This window comes from Neodiprion virginianus, chromosome 1 (genome assembly GCF_021901495.1).
Source record: "Neodiprion virginianus isolate iyNeoVirg1 chromosome 1, iyNeoVirg1.1, whole genome shotgun sequence".
NCBI lineage: Eukaryota > Metazoa > Arthropoda > Insecta > Hymenoptera > Diprionidae > Neodiprion > Neodiprion virginianus.
The window spans coordinates 30,059,613-30,084,195 of NC_060877.1; the positions used below are offsets into that span (position 1 = coordinate 30,059,613).

At 37.1% G+C, this 24,583-nt stretch overlaps 4 protein-coding genes across 13 annotated transcripts in view; 2 read left to right on the forward strand and 2 right to left on the reverse strand.

The window, feature by feature from the left end:
• LOC124296696 (6-phosphofructo-2-kinase/fructose-2,6-bisphosphatase-like) overlaps positions 1-6,590 on the reverse strand; it is a 41,533-nt gene extending 34,943 nt beyond the window's left edge. Inside the window, exon 1 of the mRNA XM_046746956.1 lies at positions 6,567-6,590. Within this exon, the coding sequence (XP_046602912.1) occupies positions 6,567-6,575 (9 nt within the window). The 5' untranslated portion in view covers positions 6,576-6,590. The remainder of the gene's footprint in view (positions 1-6,566) is intronic.
• On the forward strand, positions 1,938-7,955 carry LOC124296703 (PI-PLC X domain-containing protein 3). 5 transcript variants are annotated; one of them, XM_046746983.1, is made up of 4 exons: positions 1,948-1,963; positions 2,581-2,710; positions 3,047-6,260; positions 6,909-7,955. In XM_046746983.1, exons 3-4 carry the CDS (start codon positions 6,140-6,142, stop codon positions 7,802-7,804), a joined length of 1,017 nt encoding a protein of 338 aa, XP_046602939.1. In that variant the 5' UTR covers positions 1,948-1,963; positions 2,581-2,710; positions 3,047-6,139; the 3' UTR covers positions 7,805-7,955. The 5 variants fall into 5 exon arrangements, with proteins under 5 accessions (XP_046602938.1, XP_046602939.1, XP_046602940.1 ...); XM_046746982.1 differs by having other exon boundaries at positions 1,938-2,710; XM_046746984.1 differs by lacking the exon at positions 2,581-2,710 and having other exon boundaries at positions 1,949-1,963.
• Positions 7,956-8,803: 848 nt separating this feature from the next.
• Positions 8,804-24,499, reverse strand: LOC124296692 (PAT complex subunit CCDC47-like). 6 transcript variants are annotated; one of them, XM_046746939.1, is made up of 6 exons: positions 24,215-24,499; positions 22,058-22,167; positions 20,751-21,472; positions 20,494-20,591; positions 20,297-20,396; positions 16,275-19,983 (listed from the first exon to the last, which is right to left on the reverse strand). In XM_046746939.1, the coding sequence occupies exons 2-6, from the start codon at positions 22,157-22,159 to the stop codon at positions 17,307-17,309; spliced, it is 3,699 nt and encodes a 1,232-aa protein (XP_046602895.1). In that variant the 5' UTR covers positions 22,160-22,167; positions 24,215-24,499; the 3' UTR covers positions 16,275-17,306. The 6 variants fall into 6 exon arrangements, with proteins under 6 accessions (XP_046602899.1, XP_046602898.1, XP_046602897.1 ...); XM_046746938.1 differs by having other exon boundaries at positions 20,297-20,405; XM_046746940.1 differs by lacking the exon at positions 22,058-22,167 and having other exon boundaries at positions 20,297-20,405.
• On the forward strand, positions 12,651-16,493 carry LOC124296693 (kinesin-like protein KIF3B). The gene is made up of 2 exons (XM_046746944.1): positions 12,651-13,011; positions 13,171-16,493. The coding sequence occupies exon 2, from the start codon at positions 13,199-13,201 to the stop codon at positions 15,365-15,367; it is 2,169 nt and encodes a 722-aa protein (XP_046602900.1). The 5' UTR covers positions 12,651-13,011; positions 13,171-13,198; the 3' UTR covers positions 15,368-16,493.
• Positions 24,500-24,583: the final 84 nt, after the last annotated feature.

Genomic DNA, 24,583 nt, shown 5'->3' on the forward strand with positions numbered 1-24,583 from the left:
CATATAATCTGTCACTTCCCATTTCATTGTGCATCTTGTGGTCGACGCACCTGACTGCAAGTCATTAGGATAAATTGTGTGCGCGAAATCAGAGAAAATGGTATAAGTGGTTTGGTCCAAATTGTGTTATCAACTTTCAGAAGTATTTCTAGAGGCTGGCTTGTTTATATTCTCGGGAAGAAGTTTCGTGGAAATGGCTTGATGGCTTCGCGGGTTGGGGAACTTTATATCCACGTGTATCAAGTGGGAAGGCAAGTCATCGAGTTCTTAGTACCATGCCTAATATACATGGTTGGCAGGTCCTTCGGCGAGTGTAATTTCGTGGCAAAATAAAACTACAAGTTAATCGTAAGACTGGCCATTATCACAAATACAAAAAACAAAAAAAATTAATAAAGGGTCAAAAAATGAACAGTTGATCAGGGATTGCCCGAAATTTAAATTCATTACGTGCAGTTCGAGAATTGAACGAACCTTAAGAAGACGCGTTGTGGTCGTGACGTTATTATCTAGGCGTAAACAAGGTTGAATTGAAATCAACGACATGTGAAACGTGTCGCAAATCGATCAGCTTAATCAGTGGATGACGGTGAAGAAAAAATGGTACGGAGTCCATTTCTCGTCATCGGTCATATACTTTTTTTTTCTTTTCTACGATTGCAGTCTTATCTATTTAACTACATGAGCTGCCTTGAATTGTTATTTACAGTTACAATTGCGGTAACTCTCAGCCTTCAAATATAAAACACGGCACGCACAGGTGTAGTGAATTTTATTTATCTCACGACCTAAAAACGGTTCACTGATCTTATTAAGCGTAGGAAAGTGGTCGATATATGTTGGGATATGTTTACCCCTCGGTTCCTAATGTGTGTAAAGTTAACCCATCGAAATTTAAATATTGCTGTTGTTAACAATAGAAGAAAAATAATTGTTAGTCCATTTTCATTTTTAGATAATAATTTCTAGGAAAAAGGGGTGTGCTTTGCATAAATATTGGTAGAAGGAATCTTCGGTGCGAAATTTGAAAAGTTGGAATATCGCTCTAAATCTTTGATTGCGCATATCGACGGGAAACGACGGATAAGATATGCCTTTTACATTAGGTCTTTACCTAGGATGGATGAACATTATCTTATTCGTGAAAGGCTAATTGCGTACAAAGATCACACTTATACTTTGTGTTCATCGTAATAAGGAGAAAAGTGACTTACGAAAATATGCGGCCGCGTTGCCACGTGAACACCGACACAGATGTGACACGTGGCACAGTTTTCGATGACGATAGATCGATTACTTTTGTACAATAAAATACAACGATATCTTTATCCGAAAAACTTGATGCAAATTGATAGTCATTTTCAAGTTTGTCGCAGTTTACAAGTCAATTAAGGTATGCGAAAATAATTTATAAATATGCCTATACGCAAAAGTTTTGTTCCGATTCAATCAATCGAAAATTTGCACATCTGTATCAGACCTAAAGATAGATCCCCGAAGAACATGTTTTTTATTTCTATATTTTTGTTCAAATAACGCGGTGGATACATCGAATGAAGTACAAGTATTATTTCAGCTGTAGAAATTTGCGTGTTTGGAAATTCTTGTTGTGAAACGAGTTATGCGCAGCGAAATATTCTGCGAATCGTAAGGCTGATATAATTATTATACATATGTACGGCACAAACAGCTCACAATCAGCACCGCAGGTGAGGAGCCCGGCGTATGATCCGACGATAAAATACACAATATCTCATGTATAACTCAGTTTATCATAGGTAGAAACGTCCATATCTGCATCAATATGTGTCTGTTTGACGAAAGAAAATAAAAGAAATCGTGCAAATATAAACATCGGTGAGTACAAGAGGATGCTTTCGGAACACGCGATGATAAAATTCTACAACTATCCATATTTCTTTGCAGATAGTCCTAGCTCTTCTTATATACCTGATAAAACAAAGTACGTATGTGCTGATTGTATCGACGATTTACAACTCTGCTAGTTGTGACGTGACAAAAATAAACATTTAACGTGTCAGTTGTGATCCCGAATGATGTTTGAGAACGCTTTGTCATACTAATGAAATTTGGTTTTATAGTGCTGTTTTGATATGGAAGGTGTTAAATTACCGACGTTGTGCCTAATTTGTTCCACCCCCCGCGATCACTCATCGCATGATAAAGTTATGACTGAATATTTACTTGTAATCCGTGTAGCTTCGTGCAGAACACACTGATAAAAGCGCAAACAGGAAGCCGCAGTTCATTCTGGTTAATTACATACTCTGCACCTGATGTTTACGAGAGTTAAATTATAGTGAAAATTCAGTCATTCTTGATATCCCGCGTTATTCGTCAGTCTCGGTTGCAAAAATACTGCCTAGTCTGTACTAACTGAGCGGACAGCACTTTGGTCACCTTGCGTATTATGTGCCACAGACTCTCTATTCGCACGCAACATTTAATTAACAACGAACATTGAGGAAGAGACGAACGCGATGTGACTTCAATTTCTTATCCGGAAACCATTTATTCACGAGTTTGGACGAACGACATTAATTCAGAGGGTACTTTCAGGATGAAAAAAATGAAACACTTGGGCTTGAATAACAGTGCTCGATGAACTGGGAATTCGATCTGGATCGGTTTGTTGTTATTGTACAATGATCTAGTGATCGTTGAAATGCTACTTGCAAGAACATCCAAGGTAGTTGCATAAACACGAGCCTGTAAGGCTAGCCCAATTTTTTACAGGCATGCACTTATAGACTGTGCCTGATACCATAATTCTAAGAATTTTTAAGTTGGTAAACAAGATTTTGTGAAAAAGCAATAATTTCGGCACAAGGTTAATGGCGTAAGGCTTATAATTGTACCAAATTATTTATTCCTTGATCCGTAATGTATAAATAACTCGTCCTTACCTCGACGACCATTACTCAGCTAAATTGAATATTTCAACCCATGGTCAGCCTCGAATTAGTTTCAAATCATAGGAAGTATGACCTCTTACCACTTAACACTGGTCTGTTGTAATTCGCAGGGGGTTCCTCGTGGAGGGTCAAGGCGAATCTTTTGTCGTGAGAATTCATTCTACAATTAAATATAAGAGACGCATTGTACGAATTTAAAGCAACGTGACCCATTTACGGATAAGACAATAATGACATCGGAGCATTTTATGACACCAAGACTTGCCGCCCAATCCAGCCGCTTTTCAGGGACGAATCGTGGGCCAGGGGCCCCGATACCAAAGATTTTGTATTTCAGATGAGGAGATCGTACAGTTAAAATTATTGTGAAACATTACGGCTTTACTTATTAAGGACATGAGATTCGATATCGTTTTTCTTCTATTTCAATTCGCTTGAAAACGGTGAGAAATTTAATAAACTTGTTCAATTTCTCAGGCCACGATAACTCATTTTTTCTGTAGATAACCTGCTAAATATTCACCATATCTTATATTTTCTTCTCTCTCAATAATCAATTCAGTATAACAATACTGAATTTCTTGATCAAAATCAATATCAGAATAGTTTTGAAAAATGATTTGAAGATAGTGATGTGTTGAAAAAATGTAATTGTGGGATTGTAGAGAATCATCTTCCGAATAAATTCGTAATCTCTTGTAATGAAATTATCCAAAAATACTGCTGGTTTTCAACAGCAAAGTCTCCTTTACTGACATCTTAAGGCTAATGAAAACGTGAAAAAATCATGGCGTAAACAGTGTACAAGTGAAAAAATTGAATTTTCATGTTCGTGTGGAAGAGATGCAGCTTGTTCGAAATGTATTAAACGTACGTGAGTGGATTACTTGCATGGAGAAACGTTGATTTGAAGCTTCGTTTCTTTGCCAGAAAAACAATTTTTTTTTGTTTGCTTTGAAACGCACATTTTGCTTCCATATTTAAATACTTGTATACTGTTTCTACATAAAGTCCCTTACGTTTACACTTACTCCGCATCGTCAGTGAAACGAAACAGTAAAATTTCTGTCCTGGGGCCTCGGGCTTGGATTCGGCCCTGACAGTTGGCGGCTCGGGTTGCCAGCTTCACAATCAACGTCACTACCTATTTTTCTTCTTCACATACATAGTATACACTTTCTCTCTAACATATGGCTTATATGTAAACTGACCTCAATGAATATTATTGATCGCATGTGACTAGCAAAGTGCAAATGTGTGTCTTTAAAAAATATTTACTCGAGACATCTCTCTCTCTTTGTTGTGGTAAAACGGCCGGTCTAAGGTAAACGAAATAGTCACGTGAACGATCAGGAAATTAAACATGCATTAGTAACGAAAGTTGTTTGATACATGTGATACCTGCATAGTATAAAATAGCTGTTTTATATTGTACTCTATTTATCAGGCATTCCCAAAGAAATACAAGTTCTTTTTCTCCCCGCCTTGTGCGTCGATGTATAATCAATACGCCGTTTCTTTGTTACGCCTATGTTGATCAGGAGTCATAAGAAAACCTTCGGATATTGAAGAAATGAGTTTATACATGCGTGAGTTGAAAGCAAGAAAAACGCTACAAAGAATTCTTCAGAGCTGACCAAAGAGGATATAAAATATCTTGTATACTGACGTCGAATATATCGATATCAGGATAAAACAAACATTCTACTCATTGAACAACTGGAGTTTGAAAAAACAGAGAAACTATAACAAACTGACTGATAAGCTGTGTACATCGAATAACGCTTAGTCGAATAGATAATACTTTATAATTGTGATGATTAGTATAAAATTTTAATTTCAGTTATGCATTGAATAGCAAGCAGCAGCGAAATAACGAAAGAGGATTGCCGAAGCAGGTGTGCCTAACTATATGCAGCTTACAATACGTATCAGCTAGTGGAGTAGCGGTTGATTCCATCGATATAACATTTCGTTATTCCCGTGAAGCCAAGATTCAGTGTTTTATTATATAAATTTGAATACGATTAAATTTGGGTTTTAAAAACATGCGAAATTGAAAATGAAACCTACAGGCCCAACTTTCAGCTTAAGACTCAGGTTTTTGTAATATCCATAATTTCGTATTCATGTATTTTTTCAACTCTTGGCCACGGCATCAATTGTTTAATATTTTTAATTTTAGTGCGCGAAGTGTACGACATACGTATATTAGTTACGCAATGCTAGGTATACGAAAGCGTGAATATACATAATCATGATAGAATTTCATATGTAGCATAATGCGCGTTGGTTAAAATTTCAGATATTGTCGTGAGAATAATAACAATTGTGTGTGTTAAAAAGGAAAATAATATATAAAAATTGTTAAGCTGGCAGCTGAACAAATCACGCATATAATAAAGTATGCACAGGTGAGGCGAGTTCAAGTAAATTATAGGTTAACGGTGAATACATAGTTAAAAATAGTGAGTATTGAAAATGCGAATAGAAATAGACGAGTTATATAAGTAGAGATAAATATTGTTATACGAAGCGTTAACGACGATGTAGACCTGTGTGTTAGTATTTAGCCTACAGCCTAAGCAACACGCGAAGACGGATTGCAAGCCATCAATATTGCAGACGACAGAAAGAGAAAAAGATAAAGCCTGGTGCGGTTAATCAAATAATACATGTATAATATGTATAATAAACATGTCTATGCGGATATTGATTAATGGACTATCTTTTCCTTTGTCTTTTGTATGCATATCAAACGCGTTATCGGACAGTATCGTTTTGGCTCGGATGCTGGATTGGCAGTTTGAAATCCTTTTGTTTGCCAACAAAAGAAAATTCGCAAAATTCTGTGAACGTTGCGTGCTCGGTGGCGTGTGTGATAAGGGAAATAATAACGCTAATTCACATCTGCAGGGAACTGCTGTGTAAGCCATTAGTAGCAATGGGGGAAGGGAACAAAGACTCGAATAAATACTAAACTCGATTTCGACAATCACGATAGACGTCAGGAGAGAGAGAAAAACTTAGACGACGAGTAGATGGAATCGCGTGAGGTCAGCTTCGCAACGATCGCGCGGCTGCGGCTGACATTTGCGTCACAAACCTGCTACAAGGAACACCTGCGAGTAGCAGTCAGTGACATTATTCCGGTCCTTGAACCAGGTGGTTTTATCGTTTGTAATTAAGTGAGAGTTTTCGGTATGCAGAACATCGACGATGCTCCGCCCGAAGAGACCGCGATTTACAAAAATCTCGAATTCTGGATGTCCGATCTCCCGCCACAGTTGAAAACATTACCCATAAATCATCTGGCCATACCCGGTACGTTTGGCTTATCAACTATTATGGCCGTGTTCGTAAATTGACTGCCAATACTAGAAATTCGCTAGAACAGAGACAGAGCTGTCCATGAACTCGGCAGCGCAAAAGAGAAAAACGATTGCTGACAGTACTGTCAGTCAATTTTCGAACACGGCCTATATTTCCTATCCGGAGGCGTTACCGCAGAGGCTGCTGACCCGGATTTAAACACTAATTAGGTTATGTCTTCTACGCACATACATAACGACGAAAACAACGAAAACTTATTACTCGACGTAAATTTTTAATATTTCAAATCTTATTTACCTTTCTCATGACGTAGATGACAACGCTCGTTGTAGAGTCCAATTTCTCTTTCTTCTATTCTCCGCCAACTTTTAAGATAATATATTTTGAACACAGCTTTTGTCACTTTGCCACTGTTGCTTGAAGTTGTCACTTAGTAGTTCGTTCACATATTTTTTGCACTGTTTTTGCCCGTCACTCGAGTTACAGTAAAACTATGGACTTCAGGTACAACTTTCATTTGTTTTATGATTGATGCGAAGTCAGGTCATGGTGTAAAAATGTCTTCAATAAAAATCGATGCTGTAAATCAGAAAATTTCAATTACCTGATGGTAGTATATATTTGAATACACATGAACAGGTTCACATGATACAATGACCTACACAATTTCGCGGAAAGGTGAGATTGGACCCGATGGACCAAAATTCTTGAGGCACTTGGGCTGCTTCAAGATGCTAGCGAAGCCAGTCATATTCAATTGGTCGATAACGCAACATGACGACATCAAAGCCCAACTCAACGGAGGAATTCGTTACCTCGACCTGCGAGTGGCAAGAAAAGATGGTGTAAATGAAATATGTTTTTTACACGGATTGTATGGAGCTGCGGTTGAGGAACCACTTGAAGATATTGCTGATTGGCTTACGTCGCATCCTGGCGAAGTTGTGATTCTTGATTTCCAACATTTTTACCAATTCAACGATTCTCTCCACAATATGCTAATAAATATTATTGAAAGAACATTCAAAGGAAAACTGTGTCCAATCTTTCCAAGCTTTACTCACATTTCTCTGCAGTGGCTTGCCTTAGAAAAGTACCAAGTATTCGTAATATATAGAAATGTGGCTGTGATGAATCACACTAATTTTTGGTTCAGTAGTTTATGGGTGACTCCATGGCCAAATACGGTCAACCCGGTACACCTTATTAAATTTTTGGACGAATCACTAGAATCTAGAAATCCAAGAACTGGTTTTGTTTCCCAATGTTTACTTACACCAGATACTTTCTATGTTGTGAAGCATGTTTTTGGAAACTTAGAAAGAGATTTAGTCGATGTTTGTAGAAATAATACTTTACCATGGATACGCAATAAGAAACCGGGCAGCGACGGATTGAACATAGTGATATCCGATTTTGTGTCGTACAATGATTTTTTATTTGCAAAAACTGTAATTCAGCGTAATGTTGAAATGTTAAAAGTATCTAGCAAACAAATCTCTGGAAAATACATAGAGGTTCAATCTAAATCATAGATTCAATCATGTTGGTTTGAAAAATTGGCTACTGTTGATAATAATCCCTGTTGTACAAGGATAGTTTAGTTTAATTTAGTATTTTAGCTGAAGAATTTTTAGCTTCTTTACTTTCTCACTTCATTAGTCGCTACCGGATACCTTATGCTAACAAGCAAAAAATATGTGATACTTTTCTCAAATAAATTTTCTACACCATATTATTTTTTACCAACAAATGATTGGTAAAATACTGATTTTGAGGAGTTTTAAACTTATACTACTAAAAATATTTGACATACCCATGAATTCCTTAGGAGCTAGAGTATAAATGGCATCATACGTTAAGCACTGGTGTTAATCCAGTAAGGTGAACGTTCAATACGTGACAAATTACTTTCTGCGTGCCGCCACAGAGGCTGAAAATAAAATTGAGTATCTATGCAACTAATAATCATGGTTAAAATATTACCCATTGCACAGATTCCAATCATTATACATACTGTTAAGTAAATGATATTGCTGGAATATAATTCTTTGAGATCGCTACAGAACGATCAGGAATATATTACTATAAAGAGCAAGAGACCTGAGCATTATGTTTTGTATTGTTACCATATTTATAGTTAGAAAATTTAATCTTAGTCAATGACAAAAATATTACGCAATTTCAATCACTCGCCCAATAAATACTAAATAAGCTAATTTACCTGTATAGATACGTGCATATATGAAATAAACATTGATTCACCTCTAACTTCAAAGTATTCATGAATATTGGGCATGAATGTTGCATGTGGTGCACAAGTATGTAAGGTATGTTTTGATTGCAAGTATGAGACAAGTATTTCATAAATCAATACCATCATCAAAAAGTCAGTCCACATAACGTTGTCTTCCTGATTTGGGAGACTTGTCAAGTGTTTGTAAAAAATAATTAGATGGTCCTAAATTACTTTTCCTATAAATACACCTATTTAGTGGATGTATATTAATAATTAAATAACCAAAGAGTCCTCATTTATACTTATTATAATAAGTCGATTCTTTTATTCCATGAATTGATACATAGTTAAGGCATATACATAAATACATTCACAAGCACATGTATGTATGTATGCATGTATGTATGTATATTTTTTCGGTTCGTGAACGAAGTGCATTCTTGGAAAATGACACCTAACGTAAGACACGTTACTTCATGAGAGAAATTAATTCAATAATCTCGTAGGGGGGTTGCTCAGGCAGTGAAATTGTATACGTTAACTGTGGTTGTTGAATGCAACTATCTGAACCTCGTTTACAATTGATATTTTGTTTAAAACCGTTTCGCTTGCAAAGTAATACTTTCTAGAAAATTGACGGAATACCGATCAATAACCGACCGCAGAAATTAACGAATATTATGTGGATGTGCCGACGTAATTGGCGTTTTTTTGAAGGTAAATTTTCTTACACTCTGAAAACGATTTAGTTAAAGTACCCGTATTGATTAAACAGCACGATGCTATAAAATAAAAAGGAGAGCGCTGATTTCTTATAGTGGAAACCATTGGTATTAATTTCCCCACATAATTGATTACAAGTAGGGGAGCAGTTCATTTCCCACTCGATTCAATTAATTAACTAACGTGAAATGCACAACGTACTTTGTTTTTAATGTAAATCTCACTTGTATTGCTTTTATTTTGTGAGATTTCAATGAGTGAAAATTTTTTTAGACTAAAACCATTTACTTATCAATATGAAAATACGATAATCGTTCAAGGTATGAAACAGTTTGTGACTAAAGAAATTTTGCAACCTTACGCACCAAATATTTGAAACCATGTCACAATGCCTTAACTTTAAGTTGTTTCATTCTCGGTGCACGTTTTTTAGCGAGCCTCCGCTGCTCTTTTTCCTCCCACTTTCTTTGCTTGTCAGGATCTTCTTCCTGTAGAATTCTTTCTTTTTCTGCTCTTCTGCGATCTTCACGACGTTGCGCGGCCGCTTCAGCTCGGGCCGCATGTGTTGTCTTTAGAAAAGCTTCCTCCACTCGCAAACGATTTTTGTCAGCCTTATTTTTTCCCTGAAATTATTGGTAACTTTAAATAATCCGCCACATTTTATTTATATGACAACAAAGAGTGTTTCGACAGACTTTGAAAAGTTGTTAAAAAATGTTTAGGGTACCGGAATTTTTAAGTTTCATAATTCGCATAAACCTATATTGAATTACAGTTGGTAAAAAAAATTTGTCCTCGGGTGTTAAAAATCTAGTAAGTTATGTAATCAGTACTGCAACTTTGAAAGTACGATTTACCTCTTTGGATAATTTAAATCGACGTAATTTATCCAACAGATAAAATGTCAGCTGCAGCAATGGTCGCATTTGCTCCTGTGCTTCGGGAGTAGATGTTCGACCTTTGATGTTGATATTAAGTCCAACTAGAAGAACCCTCTTTACTTCAGGCATGTTAAGTTGCGACGCATCTCTGTAAATAAAGAAAATAGCCAAATGATTTTCATTCGTTTATGTGTCTGCAGCAGACAATATTTGACCCAGTTTATGAATTAATTTCTGCTTATCTACAACTGAATCTTATCAAGAACTCAGATAGTACGTAAGTGAATTGTAGGATACGAAAAAATATGTTATACATACTCCTGTTGTTTGGGTCCACTGAATTGGTCGCTAATATGAATATAATCGATATATGGAGCATATTTTGTAAATGCTTGTAATACTCTGGTATCCAAGATAGCAGATGCTGCCTCAGCAATTTCTGACATAACATAGAATCCAACTGGAAGACCAAACTTTTCTCCAGGCCGCTTCTCAGGGCAATAAACGCATACATCTGCCATATCTCTTACTAAATGCGTGGCTGTTCTCTTTGCCGCAATGGCTAAGACAAAAGTGTCTACATCATCTTTTGGCAATTCAATATTAAAGTGTACCTGATCGTTTTGTGGTCTTACTAGTTGTGCCAGTACTGCAACCAGATCTTGCCTCTTGATCAACTTCAATTCTATCAACATTGATTCACATCCTACTCTACCAGAGCAGTATAAACTATACTGAGATTCGCTTTCTTTGAGTAATCCGTTTTCAGAGACTTCATCATTCAGTTTGCCAGTGTCACCCACCAATGAAAAATTGTCTAGGAGCAACTGTTTATGGTCATTCAACCATGTTTCGGCAATCCTACAATTTTTAGATCTACCAGCTATGTAATTTATGAAATAAACAAGTAGCCCAGCAACCATAAGAATCTCTAAATAGAAACTATCCCATCTTGCGCGCAGGTGAAGCGGAACTTTTGTGATCGTTAACGTAGATGGCTCGTCTGATTTAGGGCCAGCGTTGATTCCGGTTGCATCTAATCCTTCAAATTCTTCCTCATCTTGGAAATGATCAAACTCGCTATCTCCGTCTTCGACTAGTACGTCGTCTTCTTCGAATCCATCAGTTAATTCAGCCTCACTAAATTGTTCGACTAAATCATCAGGCACGCCAAGGTTTGGTTTTTCTTCCTCAAAATCCTCAAATTCTGCAAATTCATTGTCTTCGGGTAGCTCCTCTTGGAAGTGTGCTGTCACCCATAAATTTGTACCAACAAGCGCTATATGTAGCGCTACCAACCACAGCCTCATTATTTACTGGAACACAAATTACAACCAAATTGAGATTATAATTGTGAAATAATTTTATTGTTCATTAGAAAAAAATTAAGTATAACTGATGCAATGCCCATTTCTCCACATATGCATATAATTGATAGATTGAAAAAAAAATTTGAAAAAGGCTCGCAGGGAAAATAACTACCATTTATAAGACAGCGCAAAAATAGTCAGATGTTATTTCTGAGATATTAAGCTCAGAATGGATTACTCAGATAAGAGCTGTATTTTTTTATCAACACTTCTATTGCAGCAAACGTTGACATCAATTTAGCTAACCCGAATCAAAATATTATGGGAATATCAGTGACAAATAAATGAATATTATGTTGTGACTCGTATCTCCAGCACACACATTTGCTGTTCTTATACTTAGAGGCGCGGTATTGCTGTTGTATGGTTGAAAATAGGTCAAAGTCAAACATTTCTTTTTAGCAACAGCGACAACAGTTGTGATTTGATTATTGAAACACGCCCAGTTTCACTTTAGAAACAATATTAGAAAAAAATCGCTAAATGGTAAGCTGCCGAGATTATTTAGGAACAAAGTAACATGATAAAAGTTTCTCTCCGTATCTTGCATGGATGTAATAAGTACATACCTATATACGTGACTTGTAAGCTTGAAAGTTTCGTGGGAAATATTTTATTGTGAAAATCGAAATTATATGTGTCGTTTTACGTGAGGCACGTCTGTATATGTCATGCAAAAAGTTCACATGTAAACTTGCATAATTTTAATAGTCAGAAATATATCAGCAGCACAGGTAATTAGCTCGATTAACACAAAATACAGTGATCGATAGGGACGATGCAGTCTAAAAGTGATGTGCAATGGTGTAAACATAACCCTAATATGAACTGAATTGATGGGCTAGCCATGTATAATTAGACTGTATTCTTACCTTTATAGATCTAAGTTGGAACGCTAAGTACTCGGTGAATAATTGGGCTAAATTTACGAATTATTATCTACGTGAAAACTATTACATATATATACTACTTAGCAGATTAGCAGAACGGTAAAGTCGTGCCAAACGCCTTGAAAGTGTCTACGAAACGACGTCCTTCACGTAACGTCATGTTCTACGAGAAATTCGATATTTAACACACGCATGTCGCGCACGCTCGTGTACAAATACAAATCGAGACATCGATCTAGTTGATTTGACGGCTCCCTTCACCGCGCAGGGTCGGCAGCGACAGTGTTTGCCAGTCTGCTGGCTGTCTTCGGGTTCTGTCAAAATACGCGCAATGCGACGGGCGCAGTTCGGTGTCGTTAAGCGTTGACGAAAACTATGCTTTGCAGTGAAATACGTGGGATTCAGAGCCCCGATGTATACTCTACCCTACGCAATTAGTGATAAACAAGTCGAGCACATAACCACGCAATGCGTAATGGGTAGATGTTGACAGTGAAAGAGAGTCGTCCTAGAACCAAACAATGGATCAATATCTCGAGGAGGAGGGCAAAACGGCAACGAATTACCCTTCTTCGTGCGTGACGTGTCTTGAGAAGGAGAAAACAGAGCGACGATAAACACGCTCCCGGATCTATCGAAGTAAGCTTAATACTCAGCTAAAAAGACAAAAAAAAATTCAAAGAAAAATAAGTATATATTACGTATCCTGAAACTCACATCAGGCACACCCCATTAAATTAATATTAAACCCGACCGATATTCGATCTGCTTATAATACTCGTGAAATTACTCAATCAGCGTTTAACTGTAATTCGCAACCATCGACATGGAGAAGTCAGACAAAACCCTGAAAAAACGCAGCGCCAGATCCCTTGCGATGGATGGTGGGACACAGTGTGTTCAAGTCGTCGTACGATGCAGACCAATGGACGAAAAGGAGACAGCCAGAGGACACACCAGAGTTGTAGACGTCGTTCCATCCCGAGGAGTAGTGGAGATCCGAAATCCCCGCGAAGATCCGTCCAAGGATAACGTCAAAGTGTTTACATTTGATGCCGTTTACGACTGGCACTCAAGACAGCAGGACTTGTACGAGGAAACTGTTCGGCCCTTGGTTTCTTCCGTATTGGACGGTTTCAACGGGACAATATTTGCCTACGGGCAAACTGGAACAGGGAAAACTTTTACAATGGAAGGCATTAGGGCGGATCCTGAACGGCGAGGAATCATCCCAAGGTCATTCGATCACATTTTCAGCCACATTAGTAGAACAGAAAATATGCAGTATCTGGTTCGTGCGAGCTACCTGGAAATTTATCAAGAAGAAATAAGGGACCTCTTGCATCGTGATCAAAGCCTGAGGTTCGAACTAAAGGAAAAACCAGACACCGGAGTTTTTGTAAAGGATCTATCAACTTCTGTGTGCAAAAGTGCAGCTGAAATTCAACAACTGATGAACATGGGGAATCAGAATAGAACAATCGGAGCTACCAACATGAATGAGCATAGCTCCAGGTCTCATGCAATTTTTTTAATAACCATAGAAATGGGGACCATCGGAGACAGCGCTGGGATCAGGGTTGGCAGACTAAATTTAGTCGATTTAGCAGGCAGCGAAAGACAAAGTAAGACTGGCGCGAGTGGCGAGAGATTAAAGGAAGCTAGTAAAATTAATTTAAGTCTATCCGCGCTCGGTAATGTGATCTCTGCGTTGGTTGATGGTAAAACGACGCATATTCCGTATCGGGACTCAAAACTCACGAGACTTTTGCAAGATTCACTTGGGGGAAATTCTAAGACTATTATGGTAGCTAATATAGGACCGGCAAGCTATAACTATGATGAGAGTCTTACGACTTTACGATACGCAAATCGAGCAAAGAATATTAAAAATAAACCGAGAATCAACGAGGATCCTAAAGATGCTTTGTTGAGGCAATATCAAGAGGAAATAAATCGGCTTAAAGAAAAACTTGCACTGAAAGAAACAGTACAGCGTAAGAAGAGGAAATCAAAGAAGAAGAAAGAAGATGGAAGTCCGGATTCAGATTCTGAAACAGAAGACAGCAGAGATGATAATAAAGTTACTGAAGCTGACAAGAAACTGATTGCAGAACTTTTGAAAACTGAAAAACAGGAGACTGAATTTTTAGTCCTCAGAATAAAAGATCTGGAAAGTAAAATGCTTTGCGGTGGTAAAAATATTATTGATCACACAAACGAGCAGCAAAAAGCTCTCGAACAAAGAGCTATAGAAATTGCAGAGCGTAAAAAACGAGAAGTGGAAATGCAGCAAAAGTTAGAAGAGGAGGAGGTCACTACCTCTGGCGTCAGAGAAACATATACAACTCTGCAGCAAGAAGTGGATGTGAAATCTAGAAAATTGAGAAAATGTTTTGCCAAGCTTCAAGCGCTGAAACAGGAACTGCACGACGTCACCGGAGAATTCAACAGAGATCGAAGGGATCTAGAGGAAACGCAAAATGAATTAATTAAGGAGTTGAAGCTAAAGTACCTCATTATCGATAATTTTATTCCAGTTGAAGAGAAGCACAAAATTCTCTCCAGAGTACGATTTGACGAGGATGAAGATTGTTGGGTTGTAAAAGAGCCCGAACCTTCAAGCGTTGATCTTATAAAACGGCCCACATCCGTCCCTGGTGCTCGCAGACCGATATCGGAATATGCAAAAATTGCCCTTGCTATGGGGAAAGGTCATCGTTATGCCGGAGAAAATATCTTGAACTTGGAATTGGATATGCCGCCTAGAACAACGCTGGATTATCAGGGCCCGGTGATAGCTCCAACGATTCAAGCTGTTCTTGAAGAAGCGTTGCGTGACGAAGGTGACATTGACGTAGATGCTTCCGATGCAAGACTCAGATCTAAGCCACGCCTACAATCGGCAAAAGTTCGTCCTAGAAGCGTTGTTAATAAGGTTCAGCAGATACCAACGCCAGTTTACCCTAAAACTAGAGGACTAGTACCCAAGTAGTTAATGTGTCTTGACTTAAGTTGAAAATTGATATTTTTTATTTTCTGTAAATATGTACTATCACGTTGTATGCTTGTTTAATTTATTTCATTGTTTGTGATATGGCCGTGGGTCTCCATTCAAGGGAGAGACGGAAGAATAACTTAGACTGAATCCTTGTAACTCTCTAGTCAATGTGCAATGTCAGCCGCTTGCTATAAATAATGATTACCCAAACTGCTAAAATAAATCGCTATAATACCACATGTTACTATATCTAATTATTCACTTCTTTCATTCATATACCTAAAAAAAAAAAAACGCATTCTCTTCAGTACATGTTTTGTAACATTTTGTTGAACCACGCCAAACTTTGTAATTATTTAAAGGAATTTCGGAAAGAATAGACTTTCACTTGTGGTTTTCTATGATTACTTCAGACAAAAACATTTATATTGTATTATTGATTCACTAATGACTAGCTTCGTTTTCAACGAAAAATTTTTTTACTATCTATGATTATTATCCTCAGTAATATTAATATCGAACGTAGTAAAATAAAGTCTGTACAGAGAAAAATTAGACATTCTTGATGTACCAAATTTTTATTTAATTTAAATTGCAGATTTAATCTTCACTTGTTTCAAGTGAACATACTTGTGGTTGTAAGATCTGTCAGAGACGAGATGTGTTTTACACCAATGTGTACTTTCAATGTCAACCTAAGGTAACTTGTATTCAAACTGGTAAAATTGAATTCAGAATCGTTAGTATATCGAAAAATAAAGAATAATCATATTCTTATTTTTGAGTATCTAGACTTTTGTGGCCACTGTTATTTACAAAAAGTATTATTCCTATGAATCCTGGATACCTATACTACGTACATACATGATTTAAATACACCCTGTGAATAAAAAACAGTACATTCTTTTTGTAATGTGTAATTATTTTATAACAACTTTATAGAACTTTTGTTAATCATGAAATTAGAAGGCATAAATTCAAATGGACAAACGTGACTAAATAAGGCAGAGAAAGAGTAAGGTTTCGAGCTTATTTCCGTCACTAACAGTAATTAAACTTTGAAACAAGCTACATTGTTCACTTGTACTAAAAATTGTTGAATAAATTGACGTCGAAAGAAGAAAGTATAATTTCCTTACCGATCTACATATACCAAATAAATCAGCGATTGTTTAATATTCTATTTGAAATGTTTACAGCTTACCCAAGAAATAAAATTCAGATACTAGTATTATTTTTCGAATATTCCAATATCGAATTATTTAATGGAATTATGAACTGAAACTGATGATTTATGTACAATGAAGATTTTGACTTATAATTTTTATGATGTACATTAATATGATTTTTATACATGTAAGACGATACCGATACCAAATATTATCATGTTTATTAGGTACTGCCTGCGTGTAGACAATTTTCATCATTTGCAGTAATAATTAAACCTCATTAACCTACATCGAGATTAAAATCAAACATAATAATAACTCATGACAATAATTACATGCATATATACGAAATTCAATGAGAAATATCTGTCGTGCATAAAATGACACCAAAGTGAAGAAATCATTTGAATTTCCTTTAGTATGCCAACAATTGAGCTTTTCATTATGTATAATTCTTCAGTATCCTATTGTATCCATGCTCATGGTATCGATGAATGTGAAAGAAGAAACATTGCCGAGAATCATATCAGTAAAATCGATGTCTATTAAAACAACGAATACGTCAGTTGCATTTCTCGTCATAACTCTATTACACCAGGTAATCACAACATTTTTTTGGCTATCAGTGTAGAATATGGACACTGCAACTTAGAAAAAATAGTATTGAGTTACGAAAACACGGCTTGATGTGATTCTGCACCAAAGGGATAGTTTGGAAGTAATTGGTGCAAGTTATATTATCATCATATGACCGTCCGTCTTCACTAGTAAAAACGTTGCTGTGGCGGATAATTCCCATATTGTTGTTGCTGCTGCTGTTGTGGAGGATAACTAGACAATGGCGGTGGTCCGCCGTAAGCAGGGTATCCCTGTTGAGGGATTTGAGGGTATTGATTTTGTGCAATCTGGGGTGTACCATAAGCATTTTGATTTCCTATATTTCCATATCCTGGATTATAGTTATACCCATTGTTCATATTATAACCAGGATTGTTGTTGTAGGTCTGTTGTGGAGGGTAGGTTTGGAATTGGTTTTGCATATTAGAATATGATTGTGGGGCTTGAGTTTCCTGCAAAGAACGTTGATTAGGTTGATTAGGATTACAAATTTGTTCGTAAGGATTTGAAAGAGTCATAGAACTGGTGCCAGGGGGCCCTAATTCCATGGTTGACTTTAGATCTCTTGACAATGTTTCACGATCTTCTTTAGCGGAAATAGGAGATTGCAAGTGAGACTTTGGCACATATTTATTCGGGAGTTCACCCATAATATTGGCAATAAGTCTCTTTGTCTCATTGAGAATAGCATTGGGATCATTGCTTTTTGGAACCTCTACAGGTTTCGTTCGTGGCGATCGTGAACGCGATCTGGACCATGATCCAGGCGAATTTGAGCGCGATCTCGAATAGGAACGTGATTTTTTCTTAGCTTTTTCATTCTCATTAACATTTTTGTCAGCTGCTTTGTAAATATCTTCAAACGTGTAGTCGTCATCGTCATCGGACAAATCCAACTTTTCCTTAGTCTTTTCTGCTACCTTTTTCTTTTCCATTTCTTCATCATCTTCAGCAAACATATCTAATTTAGGTTTCCACTTGTCCTCGTCATCTGTCGGATTTTGAATTCCTTTTCGTGTTGAGAATGGAGAGCTACTTTTACTAGGTCTTGTTATCGGCGGCTCTGCTTCCGGGGTAGGTGACTTTACAGGCTTTTTTATTGGTGATGGAGCTGCAGGAGTACCCAGATTTACAAATCCTCTTAACTTTTCAACCCGTGCAGGATCGGTTGCTTCAAGTTTCTTAAGGAAATTTATAAGTCCATGTTGCTCGTCTGTACTCAGGTCCTTAAAGTTCTGAAGTAGAGTTTTGAGATCAGAATCTGATAAAGATTCCATTCTAGCAGCTTGAGCTTCCGGACCAGCTGGTTTTGGCGGATCGCTTTGTTGCGCCAAGCTTTTGACAAAATCAGCTGCTGTAACTGGCTTATTGCACTGTTTTGATGCTTCAGCCATTCCAACCACTGCATTTATTAAAGTTTCCAATTCATCGTGAGACACATTCGTTCTTCCCTGAGCTATTAGAGCAGCAGCAATTTGCTGCGCAATGGCAACTTTATCAACCGAACCCACGCCGGGCACACTAACTGGCTCGGATTTAATTGGCGTTACCTCAACAGATCGCGGCAAGATAGTTCTACTAACATAAGTGGGTGGTTTAGGTTCTAATAGTTCTAGTATTTTTCTCTTCTTCGCTTCTTCATCACGCTTTCGCTTGGTTTCAGCAGCCTTGTGCAACAACTGGGCAATGTTTTGTATTGCTGATTTAGTTGCTGAAATGGCCATTTTTTCAATCATTCCAGCAAACAGTTGGCCTTTCAATTTTTCTTTCACTGTTTCAAATAATACGTTGACATCTTCGTCAAACAAGAGTTCCTCCGCAGAATTTGGCTGTGCTTTTTCAGCCGCCAAAGCTTTGGATAACAAGGAAACTACCTTGGGACCGAGCGAGCCGAGCTGTCCTTCTAAAGCTGTCAGTAAACGTAGAAGCCCAACAATTTCCAGATCTTCACTGAGTGGCTCTTCCTTGGCTATTGGACTTGGCGATTTATCTTTAACAGGGTACGGTGTAGCATAGTATCGAGGCCTTGTAGCTACTCTGGGATAATAGCCTCTATAAGATCCTCTTCCCCGAGGATAGGCATACGTATATTCTCTATCCCGTGAATCATGGCGGTCATGATATTCAGTTTTCAGTGTTCTTGTACCAACATATTCTACATCGTCATCGCTATCGACGCGATGTCTACGTTTTATTACTGGTGAACGCTCTCGTTTCGTAGATGATGTCCATTTTTCTGGAGGTTTATCTTCGGGCAATTCTAATCTTTTTCGAATTTCTTCCTTTCTCTGTTTCAGTTGATCATTATGCATTTCGCGCATCCTTTTATTCCAGAATTCGATCCACTCAGGCTTGAAATCATGCTTACTTGGATCTTTTCCTTCTGCCTGTAGCTCTTTGTACCTTCTATTCCAAAACTTTTTCCATTCGTCTGGATATGCAGGATGTTTCTCTGGATTTTTCTCATGAAATTTGAGCGCTCTGTCCAATGCCTCTTCGGCACGTCTAATTTGATCTCTATACTTATCCCACTTGTCCCTTTCTTTAGTGGGTTCTAGTGAATGAGAACGCGATCTGTCCCTGGAATGTTTTCTGTACCGATAACGATTACTCTTGTCGAATGAACTAAGTTTCCTACCTCTGGGTGGAGTGCGAGATCGAGAACGCGAAGGCGATGGACTACTAGATATGCTAGATACCGAGGAGAGGGATTTTGTATCGTCCGATGGTCTAACTGCAGGAGTTTTTTTGGACTCATCCTCATTCTTTTCAACGTTCCGCAAGCTCATTTTGTCCTTCGCAACAATACGAATCTTGAATCCTCTGTAAGACATATGCACTTCATTTCACTTAACAATCAGTGGACATTATTTAGATATTATTCGATTCCAACGCTGAACAAATTATTATAAAATATTTCCAGGTACCCGTACACACTGAGGATTTTTTAAATTAAAAACTATATGAATTTCATTGGTGTGTCAAAATAAAAAAAAATTTCACACACAGTGAATTATTTTTATATCGACAGACTTGTTTGTGAGAAATTGAATATTGTTGAAATACACTAAAAGAATAAAAATCTATGACTTGGAATATTCATTAATGTGTGTAATACGTGATATATTCAACTTACGACTTGGTGGTATCTGTTTTTGATTCTACTTTTTTGGGCGATGATTTATCAGTTTTATTTTCATCTTTCTTGTGTTTGTCTTCTACCTTTTCTTCTGGAACTGAAGATTCTTCATATGAAACATTTCGAAGATAAACGTCAATTGTTAGAGTAGGTAAATATTAATTTTCGAATTAAAAATAAATTATCATACTCACCTTTCTTAGATCCACCACCAATTTCAGCCATCTTTTCATCGAAGTTCGTTACCCACCGCACATCGTAAACTTCCATAAATGTTAATTCGGGCGTTTCCCTGCACGTAGGAAACAGCCACATTGATTTATTGCGCTCGTATTATTACAAATTAAAACTGTCAACATTGCTTATAATCTGAATTCCGTAGGTAGAAATTTGCGCATCGGTACTTTAGTATCTACGGTATTCTAATGCGGTAAAGATTGGTCAGACCTACCTAAAGTGATAGTCTTGGTAGACTCTTTTGATGTACTGCATCTTGTTCTTCTCAAACTGATTTTTATCCACCAACTGGGGCTGAAGCCTGCCAAAACGTTCTTCAATCTTCTTTGCGACTAGCACAGAAATTTCATTTGCTCCACGTTTATAATTAGGGGTACGCGGTAGTTCTGTGATTGCACGAGATATTGTGGGAAAGTGCCGATTCAAGTATGTAATGCGATGATTGTAACTCGTAATATGAGCCATTACAGTCCGAGGATCGCCTCTTTTGTCACAGAGAACACAAGTATAACTTGGCTCGCACGAGTCATTATCAATCAATTCCAAAAGGTATTCCAAGCCCACAAGAGGAGAACTACGATGTCTATCCAGGCTGACTTGTATTGTAGTGGTTCTGGTCATTTGGTCCTCCATACCTGGTGGTACCGGTTCTCCAGGCGCTAATGCATCACCGATAGCTTCGGTTGGAGCAGGTGCTGACTTTTTCACTATGTCTGATCTTTTGGACCACAGTAGAACGGGATATGGCCATTCGTCTAATTTTATCTTGTGTCGATTGCAAGAGTTGTGGCTAATGAGCTTGTGTGCTCCAAACAATGCAATATTGCAAATGTGACACCAAATATCACCGTCATCGGTGTGCGAGTAAACAGGTCTGCGAGTTCCATCCTCAGCGGTAACACTGCTACGCATCAACCTTTTATGGTCAAGTTCCTCCTGCGGGGCACATATACAATTAATTGATATAAGAATGCAACAGATGTTACTTTACTCCCTACAACAGGATAAAATGTGCAACTACACACGCTAAAAGTATAATTGAAATATATAATAACGCAGCACAAAAATCTGAAGCATTTTCGAAACAATTTTTTTTTCAGAAATGAATGAGATTTCATCCCTGTATTGTTTTTCCAAGTTTAGCACTCTTCTATTATGTACAGATTGGATCTTTCAGTCAATTTAACATTAAACAGGAACAATGTGATCCACTTCTCTTCACATGTACACCTCCTTCGTCAGCGTCAACACTTAATGACGTATAATTGGTGCACTGCACTGATTTGAACCAAGGTAACTATTTATATCACGTTTTAGATGTGCTGGTAGCAACCAATGATCTTCCATTGTAGATATAGCGTTTTAGTCACTAAAATGACAACTGTATTACATATTTTCTGTTCAATACATGTATATTATCAATTGCCACATACAATGATATTTAAGGTATATGCATAATTGAGCGATACTTTTTTACATTCATATTTATTGTTCAAACGCCAGGCATATCGTAGCTGTTACCTTTTCTCTATCTGCTTCAGACAAGCGGGAGGGATTCCGTCCCTCAATATCAAGATCATCGAAGTTTGGCATTGTACTTCCAAACGCAGAATATCCTTCCATAACACGCTCTGAAACCACCAATATGCAATCAGATACAAAATTCACTGAATGAATCTCAGATAAGCTTCTTCTTTCCACCAAAAACTTTTATCAAACTTGTGCTTTTCTTATGCAGTTAAACCACAGTCTACTTACCATCGATACTTATACTTATAAAGATCAGTCTTATACAAATTCTTTATTCGGCTTAATTCCTTCTAATCATTCACACAATGATAAAGACAACAAACGTTTCTGTCATTTTACAAAATGTGAGGTACGCAAAAGATAATACACTATTACGATCAAGCTGGCATACAGAAGTTACTGTTTAGACTCAGAAGAATTCATTTAGAATAGGGTGACTCATCCTAATTGTAGTTGTGAGTTTATTATTGCACTGCACCCCAGTAATTTTTTTGAAATACAATCAAAGTAACACATTCCTTATGCATTCTATCAGACATTTTCATGATTACTTAACCGAAGAGCCTTGCAGAAATAAAACGATGACATAGAAAGTCACAGTTTTTGATGATTAATTAGCCGATTAAAATTATCTCAGTTAATTACCTATTTTAGGGATTCTCAGATTTATTATTATTTATACTTGCTGGAACAATTAGATCCTGTTCCAGCTACTTACCGAGCGATTTAAAACTTTGCTTTTTACAACTTATTTATGATAATCTTTTTTTCATGTAGTTCAATTTTGTCTTTGAAAACACTATTTGCACAGTAACTCAAAATATTGATTTCCGATGATAAACCGTGTAACATGCAAAGAATTAACCAACGTTAACTCTGCACAGAAGTCTCCATTTACCCCGGGGCAAAGGCACTGTTACATTTTTTGACGATTCTAATATTTTATGTATAATGTATTTTGAAAAATTAATAAAAATGGTCCTAGAGTTGTGTTTTATAAGTCCAAAAAAGGTCAACAACTCTTGCTCATTGGAAGACCAGTTGACCATACGATTTTTGCTTCTTTTTTCTCTGAACAATCTCAATGGTTCACACGTATTGGAAAGAAATTGTCTGGGTATATTTCGGAGATATAATTAAGTACAATGAGACATATAAATGCGTTTACTGATTTTTGCACAGTTATTTAGGAAAGCTTAAACATATGCTGGTAAAAATCACACAAATGCGTCAGCAGATGTTTTATCAAAAAAGAGCAGGGCTCATTTGGCGCGTAACTGACACGGCATAGAATCGTACCGACCGCAAACACAGTACTGCATAATTATTCTTATACTAGACGTGATATTATTAATGCAACTGAAAATTTATATCTACGTTTTAGATTACTTACGACTAATAGGTACCTATGTTGACTAGTTTATCAGATTATTTTATTAGCTAATATTACTGCTCAGCTATCTACATACCACTGTCGGTAACAAAAAGAAAGCTGTAATCAAATAGTATTTATACACGCAAAGTAATTGTAAATATATTACTTATATTGGTTTCTATTTTATACTTCTTTATGCTTATAGCCACATTGGAAAACTTGTATGCAGAGAAATTCGGTCTGCAATCACCTTCCTCAAAACTTAAGTCACAGAGGGCTACCAGACGAAAAATTGTATAACAAACGTGGTAGCAAGTGAATGTAAGCGTGTGAGCATTTTTATCTTCCTATAGAATATCGAAAACCAAACATAAATATATACATTCACCACTGTACCACAATACGAGTATGTTTACGTGGAGTGGTAAATTCGTAAAGTGAGTCTACATACATACATTACAGAAAGCATAAGTATGGGTTTTACCATTTTCAAATCGCATAATAACGTGGAGGTGGTAAACTGAAGAGTGAGAGGAAGATGAGGAATGTAGATGTTTTATATATACAATTAAGACATAAAATATTTAGCAAACATAACTGAACTATCAGGTAGAGGATAAAGAAAGGTGTGTAAGTATTCAATATACAGCTCTAACTGGGGAAGCTGTTAATATTTTCGGTGACGTCCGCTGAGTCTGCTGCATTTCTTAGGGAATTATTCATACCAGATTTTTTAAGCGTAATGTAAGCTAGACAATTTGTTCAAGACTCACCAAATTATCAGTGAAAATAGTCAGTAATTATTTTACTGACAATACGATACAACTTTTCTTCCGAATGACTCCATCTTGAACGTACCAACAGGAACTGCGATTCCCAAACCCAAGTACACAAAACTTAGAATCGGAATAGACTGAATACGGAAATGAGCCTTTGACCGACGTCGATGCTCTTGAAGCTGAGCTACTGTACCGACTTCAGTGCGCAGTTAGTAAAGTGGAGCCTCGAGACTTCACTGATTTTCGAGATGCCTACCAAGGGTGTGACTGGCATGTAGCACTGATCTCTCATACACACAGTGGTATGCAGTATGAAGGTATCGGCAGCGCTCTCTGGTGGCGATAAGCTGAAACTTTGAAAAA